General features: G+C 28.8%; 1 protein-coding gene and 1 long non-coding RNA gene across 2 annotated transcripts; one reads left to right on the top strand and one right to left on the bottom strand.

The window, feature by feature from the left end:
- Positions 1-3,644: 3,644 nt before the first annotated feature.
- Positions 3,645-4,680, top strand: LOC136988178 (uncharacterized). The gene is made up of 2 exons (XR_010882728.1): positions 3,645-3,794; positions 3,865-4,680. It is a non-coding gene; the product is annotated as an uncharacterized lncRNA (long non-coding RNA).
- A 5,650-nt stretch (positions 4,681-10,330) lies between these two features.
- On the bottom strand, positions 10,331-10,840 carry LOC136988232 (uncharacterized). Its single transcript, XM_067286087.1, has 2 exons — positions 10,829-10,840; positions 10,331-10,759 (listed from the first exon to the last, which is right to left on the bottom strand). The coding sequence occupies exons 1-2, from the start codon at positions 10,838-10,840 to the stop codon at positions 10,331-10,333; spliced, it is 441 nt and encodes a 146-aa protein (XP_067142188.1).
- Between the last annotated feature and the right edge of the window lie 334 nt (positions 10,841-11,174).

Genomic DNA, 11,174 nt, shown 5'->3' with positions numbered 1-11,174 from the left:
ATACAATGAAAACAAAAAATGCTCTTAATATAAGAGAAACTGTTGTCGACGATTATTATCATATTATTATATTATCATAATTCAATTTTTCCAATTTAATTAAATGTCAAATTAACAATAGCAAATAAGAAAAATATAGAATACAAAGAGGAAAGCTAAGCTGAAATATTAAGAAATATTTTCATATTATGTCAAGGTTTACTTCAGATTAAAAATTAATTTTAAAATTAAATAATAATAACCTTTATATAGAATTAATGATATTTGTATATAGATCTACGGAATATATAAAGGAAACAATAATGAGTTTACATATATTATTATGCAGGTCGTGCTGGACATTGCGATCCACAAGGAGGAAAACCAGGAATCAATTGCCGAACTGATAACGATTGCCCGAATTTGGAAAAATGCTGTAATTATCATGGAAGTAGCGTTTGCACTCCTCCGGTATTTGATTAAATGAATTACATGGCTGTTTTATTTGGAAACTGAAACAATCATTAAATTTTATGTAGGCCATCTTTTTAAGAATTAAATAAATATTACGAAATGTATCTGAAATTTTTTATGTAATGTTATTCATGAATTAAAGTAGCAGATGAAACTCTAAAACTTTTAATTTAAACACTAGTTGTAGATTTGAAAACGTAATTTGATAGTTTTTACTCTTTTCGTTCTATATACACTAAGATGAACTGATGACGGGTATTTTTTTTTAAACATACTGTCATCAGTTCAATAATGAGACCCAATATTGGGTCTTATTATTGAACTGATTACGGGTCCCCGCTACAAGAGGAAAGTTTTATAGTCAGTACAGATGGCTCGACTCAGGTACAGGTGGCCTGACCTTCAACTTCCCGCCACTTCTCCAGAAGAGGAAGGAAGAAAAGATGGAAGGCTTGCAAGAAAGAACAGCGACTGTTCAGCCCCAACATTGAGTCTGAGTAGAACTCGAGTTATTGGAAGAAAAGAAAAAAATCCTTTTGATGCATCACTAAAAAGTAATCATCCAGTGTTCTTATTCAACAGTTTAAATTAATGCGATACAAAGTCTCATACTTAATCATTTTTTTAAATACTGTGTTTTTTACAAAACGTACTTACTCAAAATAAAACTTCTGATCTGGCAATTCTCTCAGTAGCCTTACACGTTACAGCCATATTCCAGTCGGTTTTTGTAAATTTTCTCATACAAAATCTACGTTTTCTTTTCTCTTTTGCAATTTTAATAACAATTAACTTGCAAACGAACATCGAAGCCACGAAAGCGTCCTCCTTTTTTCAAAAATTAGTTTATAAAAGTTCCTCAGTGAACCGCAATTTTCTGGTAGTGTGGAATTTAAGCAAAGTGAAATATCTTTATCTCTATTTTTCATTTTTTAAAATGATGATTCGTAGCAGTCACCATGACAACTGCAATTTTTACGGTTGTTTAATATTCGAAGAAAGGAAAAAGTAAGGAATGAAAGCTACACGAAAAAAATAAGGAAATATGATAACCCTAAATTAAGTTTAAAAATTTCGTGATCATTTACCACTTTCAGGGCAGCATTTTTATTTCCTTTTTTTTCGCAAAGGAAAAAGTGTTGTGACGATTTTGAGCTAAGTATTTTATAGAGTAGATGTATGCATTACAGCAGTGATTCTCAAAGTGGGGGTCGTGAAAAATATTTGGGGAATCGCCGAAAAATTGATGCCAGATCAAGTTTTTTCAAATATTTTATAAATTTACTATAGATTCATGCTTAGAAATAATAAAAATAAAAAATATATAAAATAATTTTTACTTAAATAAATTGCACATATAAATAATAAAAACAATATATAAATTTAAATACGATCCTAAATATAATATTCATAAATTTGTGCGCTATTGGGAACCCCGAGTTCCACTCTCCGCCTAAACTGTGATAGAACAGCGTTGTCATTTGGAACGGTGTTTGCTAGCAGCGTTGCGTCTGTAGGCAAGTCGAGTTAAAAATACAGTAGAGCGTCGTTATCCGAAAACCGATCAACCGAAAGCGTTTCAGTCGGCAAACGATTTCGTGGCTTGGCCTGCAATATTTGGCTATGTCTTGGGATACTCCGACATTATTTTAGTTGATATGCGTTTTTAGCTGGCAGCACTGGAGCGACCATGAGAGGGTAATTAAAGACACGCCAGTATTTGAATGAGACTTTTTCCCATCGTGAGTGGTAAATTTTGTTTGTTTTTCTGAGGACTGTGTTGTGCTGAATTGGAACGTTTTGAGACTAGATTAACTTCCGAAATATAATGGTTTTTGTTTTTATATTTTTCAATATATTTATTTTGTTTGTGAAAAATAAAGAAATAATTTTTAAAAAAATTTCGTTAGTCTTAACATTGAAAAAAATTCAACGCAAAGCGACACGCAACGGAGAGAAATTTCAACATGGAACAGATTAATTAAACAAAAGAAATTAACTCCTCCTGAATTTAAATTAACCCCCTCTCTCCGGAATGTTTTTCTACACATACTCATTCTTCGGGGGTCTTTTGAAATTTTTAAGTGCAAAAGGGGACTCGCGGACCAAAAAGTTTGAGAAACACTGTATTACAGGACACAATATTATTTTTCGATGTTTCTCTTAATCGACAATAGAGGGCGACACTCAAAAAATTGTGTATGCTTTGTGTGGGGTTTCATTCCTTATTCAGTGACATCTCTTCAAATTAATAATTCGTAGTTTCGAAAACAATTTTTTTTTCTTGTTTTGAACTTTATATTTCAAAATAGACACAACCACGAACAAATGTTCTATAAAAGATTATATGTTGCGAGTTATATATGAGCCGTTCATAGGCCAAATCGATTAACTCCCTTAAGATAATCGTTATATTTACATTTTTCGCAGAATTAATTTTATATGTCGTTAGATAAAAGCTATGCTTGTACTAATATATTTTGCAATAATTATTTAAATTTAAATTTTAAAATAAATTTTTAAAAAAGAATGTATACATTTCATCATTTTCTCTACTTTGTTTATTTTGTGGAGTTAATCGATTTGGCAAATGCGCGGCTCTTATAAAAACTGAGTATTCAATGTTTGGTTGAACTGCATACTACAAAGCGTACGATTGACTTTATTTAGGCTCACATGTCAAAAATGTGAAGAGAATAGACGCGAGGACTCCTAAATAAAGGTTAAATGAGCCTATCTTCTACCTGGTAACAGTGTAAACAAAACTTTCTCTTCGCCCGCAATGCCAAATTTACTGTCGACGATATGTGAAACTATTTTTTCCCCCACGGATATTGTTTCCTTGTGTATCGAGGAGTAGGCTTATTTCTAAAAGTAGAGTTTACTGAATAAGAGTACTTTATGATAATCCTATACAATTTTATTTATTCATAACAAATTTTTAAAATTACACTTAAAAAAATTGCCTTTTTCTTAAAATAAAACAATTGAAAAATATTAAAAATTTATCTTAATTAACAATAAAATGAAATGTAGCTTAACTCTAAAATTTAATAATCTAAATTTAAATTCAAATTCATAACTTCATCCGCTTCTAAAGAAGAAACAATAAAAATTTTATTTGGAAATTTCTGTGCCTTTAAGAACTAGAGAAAAATCTAGAGAAAAGTAGACGTAGAGTATAGTACCTAAAATATATTTTAATTTTCCTAGTAAAGGACAACGTTGTTTGACAACTGAAATCAAGGTCAGGTTTGTCAGTTGAAATGGAAAATATATAAACACCTTCATTTAACTATTGTATACACTTCTGTCAAGTCAAATTCACTATGAAGAGTGAGGTAAGGCTTATTTTTATTAATATAATTCTATTATTAAATATAGTTTTAAGTATTTAATTTTTCCTCATAGATCCTTATTTTCCTCGCTATATTTATCATCTCGAGCACTAAATCAAATAAAGAAAGCAATCCTCAATTAGAAGAAACTAGAAAAAATCCCCACGAAACACAAACCAAAGGACACGAAAAAGTTTTGCTCTATGATCAAAATGGATCTAGTGACGAGGAGGACGAGGAAAAAAAACAAGAAAAGCAGAAGGAAGATGGCAGAAAACCTATTATACTTTATGATATAAGTTATTTTGGAAGTGGATTTGCGAATGGATAATGTGGATAGTTGTTTCTGAAAATAAGTCAGTTATTAATTAGTACGCGTGATTAATATTAATTTTTGCTTATGAATCATAAAAATGTGTATGCCCAAATCATAAATCATTTGATTATTATAATGTTTCTATTATTTTTATTAATTCTTACTGATAAATAATTTACTTACATTATTTTAATTAATTCGAGAGGTAGAAATTACATAAATCATTTATAATAGTCTTATTTAATGAATTTTAGAAGTGAAAACAATACGCAAGAAAAAATAGTGATAATTTTTTCATGTAATTATTTGTATTTTTAACTGAATAAAATATTCGTTTTTTCAATATTTTGAGTTATAAATAAATACCAATTCATACAAATAAAAATAAATAAAATGGGGTTAGATTTTATACTCTATAGTTTAAAACATATTTAGGAAATATTCCCAACTTCAGTTTAGTTTCAGTGAAGTTGGATCGCTTATGCTGCTTATAGCATGGAAAAGAAATAGTACATGAAATCTGATCAAAATTTTACAGGGCGCTTCAAAAACAGAAAAAAATGTGCTTCAAAATACTAATCGGTTTGATGATATACAACAATGCAACAGATAGGCGATCTGCCCACGTAGTTTATACAATCTGTTGCCAAAATGTAAACATTTTATTACCACATAAAAGCAACTATTCTCACATTTTTATATGATTTTTTTTTATTAAACAAGTCACGTGAACTCTTTCGTACGTTAAGGTTAGCAAGTTCGATCATATGGGAGCTATCATAACCTGTCTGACACGGATCACTTTTCAAATATTAATAGTAGACCAATATTTAATAGTCGTTGACCATCCTCTCTTCCAGGAAGAGAAAAACTACTACTTTTGGTCGAATTTACTTCAACCCCCTTCCGCAAGTTCCTTCTTTCTATCGGACCATCGATATGGTGGCATTCAAATAGAAAAATTGCATAATACAAGATGGCTGGCGAACACAAAATAAAATTTTTAAAATGTGTTAGATTGGGCACTTACTTGTCAGTGTGATAAACTCTTATTTAAGATCACCTTTATATATATAAATCAAATAATATAATGTAATGGAAGGGTTAAAAGTATGAAATAATTTAACAATCTTAATCTTTGCTGTTGTCATTTTTTGCCCGAACAACGCCGGGATCATCTGCTAGTATAATTATAATTTACAATATACAGTGCTGAGAATATAAATTACTAAACTTTTATTTCTCTGATCACTTGGCAAAATGCAATACCGAAAATGAAATAAATAATGAATTAATTTGAATGATAAGTCGGTATAAAATACTGTACACGCTGATAATATATGTTGTTAATTAAATAAAAATAACGTTTTGAACTATTTATTTATTTTTAGTAATAGTGAACAATTAAATATATAAAAAGTATAGAAAAATTGCTGCAAGCATTTTTACAATAATAATAAATAATATACTATTTTAAAGAGAACATTGAATCATAGAAATATAAAATTGAAATTATGATTTGTTTAATTATAAATGGTTAAATTTCGTTTTGATTAATTGATTAAAAAAACTATTTAAATTTTAATTAATTAATTAATTAATTTTATGGGTACGTCTAATACTACTTTTACTATTTTATTGCTACTTAATTAAAGAAATATAATTTTAAGCGCATAATATATATATTTACACTCGCAAAACTTTCATTTCTTATTAAATTTATTAATGGTATTTATTAGTTTAATATTTTTTAAATAATATTTCTAAATAAAATACTGTATAGTCAAAGCTCTGAAAAATGGCAATTGACACACATTAAACGACTATTGTTTGTAAGTTATTTTGTATGCATTTTTGTTCAAAAAGAAAAAAACCCGAGAAAAATGGCCTCTATTTAGAAGTGGCTGTTATTGGAGATTCGACTGTATATAATAATACGTCGTACAATATTACACGCAAAATATTTATAAAATTAAGTTATATTATAGGAAAAAGTATATCTAAATAAGTGATTTGATTAAAAAAGTAAACACAATTTATAACTGTAAGGAAAAGGAGATTTAATCTATTATAAAAATTTTAATTTGTTGTAAAGAAAAATAAAAGTTCAATTTTATTAGATTCGCTAAATACGTTTTTCAAAATTTAATTAAAATTTATCCTTAATCAAAAATAAATTCTTATCAATAAAAATGTTGAATATTTTTATATTTAAGATTCCAAATACAGATAACTAAATATAAATAAACCATTAATAGAGTGTGGGAAATAAAAGCTTACTTATCAGTGGTATAGACTTGACGTTTTACTTTCCCGGATGTTAAAATAACAGGGAAAGTATTGACCGTCCGAGATTTTTACATTCCTTGACGTTTTAAGCTACCCTAATTCCAAAAAAAAACATAAAAAAGGGGACGTTCTGTATGTTTGTATGTGTATGTATCTTATGTGTTGGCATGTATTTTACTTTCAGAAGACCCAATGGAAGAAAAATTTTTAAATTTTTGACTGAAATATGAGACATTGATGCTATTGCTTTTTGAATATTATAAGTCAAGGGGGAAGATAGAGGAGGTAGGAGTCATATTTCGAGGAGGATGAGACTTAATTAAAATTTTACTCGTACGAGTTTTTAGCTTATTAAAAATAATTATTATTGGCATTTACGATTTTTTAAACTCGGTCATACTTCTAAAAATAAGACATTTGCTTTTCGTATAACTTTTAAAAATTATAATTAAAAATTATCGAGCTTCCTTCCTGGACCCCTTAACCTCATGTTTAAGTGCCGGAAAAGTCGTTGCAGAGCCCTTGCCAGCTTTTTCATGTGTAAATTAAACAAATTTTTTTATATTGTTCCTGTCGTTTCAATTTTTTGTTAAGGTATTTACCGAGTTTTCAATTATCACGGTTGTCAGTTTCGATACGTTCTTTATCATGTCGGGAATTTTGTTCTTCTCAAGCAAAGAAACTGTTTTTTTTTTTCCTCCCTGCCTTACTGTGTAATCCTGTGGGTAAGCGTTTTTTTGTACCCGTCCCTTCTCCTGATGTGACCAGGTTACTCCTGCTGTTTCCTTTTTGCTTTAATCTGTTTTTTTCTTTCTCTTTTTCCTTCCCTTCTATTCTGGACTTCTGAGTAAGCTTTTTGTCTTTCTTCAATATTAATATCAATATTATTTTATGTTCCAAAATATCCTCTTGAAACAATTAAAAGATATTTTATAATTAAAATCATAATAAGATATTAAAGTTAAAAAATGATATAATTATCTTTTTTTATTATCAGTTAACTAAATAGGCTTACATTTAATTATTTTAATTTCTTTAAAAAAGGAAATAATAATTCAACACACTTAAAACGCTTAATTTATTCTTTTCAATTTATGAATCGGTAGATAAACTACTGAACATTGGTAGTTGGTCACGGGTTCGCTCCTCACCAACGGACTGGCCATGTGAAGTTTCCCGAGTTTTCTTTACGTGTCTAAAACCTAAATGGGAGTCAGTTTCCCATAGAATGTCCTCCCGGAAAATATTCCTCCTTGGTGGATAGCCCATGTGTTGCGTTGCCTTTTTCCATCAATTCATAAATAGATTTAAATTAATAGACAGCAAATTAACTGCTTTAATAAATTATATTAAATCTTTATTCAAACGTTTTATATCGACTAAATTATCTACAGATATGTACAATTTAAGAGACAAAGAAACATAACACAATTAAAAATTAAATTTACACTAAAAAATCTGGAATGATTATCACATTACTTTATCTATTATATACCTAAATGGGATCTTTAAATTGGTTGATGCAATTAAAACTTAAAATAATTTCAAATGTTGAGAAAAATCTACATTGCTATTCATATAAACTTTAATTAAAATATGCCAAATGAATAAACCTTGACCAAATTTAATATAAACTCTCTTTCTTTTAGCAATCAATTGAAAAACAGTTAACAGAGAATATATTACGCTTAGTTTATTATAATATAATGTAAATATTATTTGATTTATAAAGTTTCATAAGGAGTTTATATAATTTAAGGTTTCAATGCTTGAAATCACACAATTGATATTAAATTAAACATTTTTCTAATAAGATTGTATGCAGTCTTAATACATAAGACATCTACATGGATCAAAGATATGTTATTTAAATATCCAGAAACTTAATTAAATTTAAGGAATCAAACTTGAAATGGTCTTATTTTTTAATTTAAAGTTAATAAAATCATACGGAGTCAACGATCTTTTACCAGACGGTTATAATTAAACTTCCTTTACTCCAAACTGACTACAGACGGAAACTCAATAGAATTGGAAAGTTTATTTCCTAGAAAATGCGGAAGAAAATTGTATGGGAAAAACGTTAAGTTCAGGAGAAATGTGACTCTATTGTATAACAATAATATTTTCTGCGTAAGTACCTATACCGGTATAAACTTACATAAAATATATCATTGTTTATACTGTATATCGCTTTTAAAATAGTAAATTTGTTTGTAGGAGGAAAACAAAATTATAATAATTTTAAAAAATTTCTATAATACATTTTATATATTATTTCTATATTTTTTCGTAAAGGCTAAAGATAAACTTTAACACGAAATGTATATACTCTGAGTGAAAGTTAAGTGTATAAATATAGTAAAAACATGTATAAATTTGTTTATTATTAGGAAATGCTAAAACCAGAGTACATTAAATTTTATTTGCCATGACAGTCATGTTTATGCTATAAAAGCATAAAATTTAAACTCATAAATTCTTGAAAACAGTGAAACAGGTTTACCTCCCCTCTGTTTTAATTCATTGTTGTTATTTAATTTTAAATTATTAGTTAATCACACCTATATAAATAGCCTTAAAAATATATAAAATATTAAATAGACCTATAATAATAACAACAGAACAATACAATATTAAATAGACCTAGGCATGTAAAATACACGTTAAATTTATTCTTATGTTTATATACTTTTTATTAGTTTGCGTGAAGATCTGATAATAATAAAGTAAAAAGACTATTGACATCACTGAAATTCCTGGATCGTAAGGTTCATAAAGAGATTTCTTATGTTCAGGAATAAGGAAATTCATATGTACGAGTATGTGATTTAAGATAAATTTAAATTTCACAATTTTTATAGTTTCGGCAACGTCATAAATTGTTTTAAGATCGAGCGATTGATTACACGTTATATCTTTTATATTATTTTCTTGTACAAATCGTTTCAAATGAAAAAGTAGCCTATATGCTCGATTAATCAACAACAGGAAAAATAATAAATAAATAAAATATTGCACAAAATAATAATAATAGAATAAGTTTTAAGTTTTCTTAACTTTCTTCCTTAAATTTAGTAGTGGTATTCTTTGATAACTACTAAATAAATTTAAAATTTTTCATCTCTACCCTGTGGATACTAAGAGGACCTTTATTCAGGGCTTAGTGCCCATTATGAATCAGGCCCATAATTGGAACAATCGGGCGATGAGGTACGATGTCCGACATGTCTAGGACAGAGGACCCATGAAAAATTTCTGGAAAGTTGCCCGTCTGGATTCGATCCCGGTCTCATCAGAGCGATAGATAGGACATCCGGCTGTCAATTCTGACTTTCAATGTAAAATATAATACAGTAAAATTAAAATTCTATAAACGAATGATTCTTAAAATACAACATTGTTATTTTTTGCTTAATTGCACGCATCGCTGCTATAAAAATTTTAAAAGAAAAAAATAATACATATAATAAAGTTTTGATTGTTTTTTTATATAAAGATGAACAACGCATTTTGTTAAAAAATATAATTATCAGATCTTTACATGTTTTTAATTTACTATCTCATTCTTTTCAGTATGACGCGTTTTGTATTAAAGTGGCATAAAATAATTTTCGCTTCATTCAAAGAGCTAAACGCTCTTTAATTTTACACTTTCCTGCCATGGATGAGTAACAGAGGGACAGAAATTAAAAAATTCTTTATGTAATCAAATCTTAAAAACAAAAAAAAATCAATAAAACATAAAAACTGTTTATTTACAATATCTTTTACAATATTTCTAAGATATTTATTGTTCTTCATTCTATTCTTTAGAAATCTTCTCTTCTGCAAAAAAAAAAAAAAAAAAAAAATACAAAATAAATAATCTTGTTACGTAAAAATTGAATTTTTGAAAAGTGATTTATATTTACCTTTTGATTAGCTAATTAATTTATCCTAATTTATATGACTTCGTAATTTTAACTATCGGAACGTAATGATATTTAATCACTGGAAAACTTTTGACGATGAAGGCTTCTTTTAATTTTAAACCACCACCTCCAAATCCACCGCCTCCAAATCCACCGCCAAATCCACCGCCAAATCCATGTCCAAAACCTCCTCCAAATCCACCACTACCACCACCAAAACCGCCTCCTAATCCACCAAGGTCTTTCACAATTATTACTTTACCACCTCCTCCGCCACCTCCTAAACCTCCTCCTCCTCCTAAACCGTGACCGAATCCACCAAAACCACCGAAACTTCCTAATCCGTGACCAAAACCACCACCCAAACCTCCTCCTCCTCCTCCGAAACCACCAATAATTCCCGAAAATGCGACGTGGAAAAGTAATCCGGAAAGAACGAAACTTGCTAGCTAAAAATGAATTAAAATATAAGCCAATGTATGTTGAATTAGAAATAACATAGCTGTGAAATTACTTACTAGACCCTTCATGTCTGCAGATGGTTCTGTTCTCCAGTGCGAGCATCTTTCCAACACTTATATAGAGAAAGTGCTCTCACTTCTGTACCCCAAGGCCATTATAGAAAGCAAGTCACGTACTGTCTGGAGTAGAAACTGATGAAGGAAAGTAGAAAATAGCAACTGATGGGAGGGTCATGTCCTGTTTTACTTTTCCTCTCTTGTCAAATTCTGTTGTTACGAACATATTGTATCTATAATATCAGTAAGAGTTTATCGATTTATTTATCGAGTTCACAGCTATGTCATTTTTATAATAATCTATTATTTTTGTTAGGGCTTGATTTACACATAAGCTAAACAAGCA

Source organism: Centruroides vittatus, unplaced genomic scaffold, assembly GCF_030686945.1.
Source record: "Centruroides vittatus isolate TY-2023 unplaced genomic scaffold, ASM3068694v2 scaffold_324, whole genome shotgun sequence".
Taxonomy (NCBI): domain Eukaryota; kingdom Metazoa; phylum Arthropoda; class Arachnida; order Scorpiones; family Buthidae; genus Centruroides; species Centruroides vittatus.
This window is presented reverse-complemented; position numbering and strand designations above follow the sequence as displayed.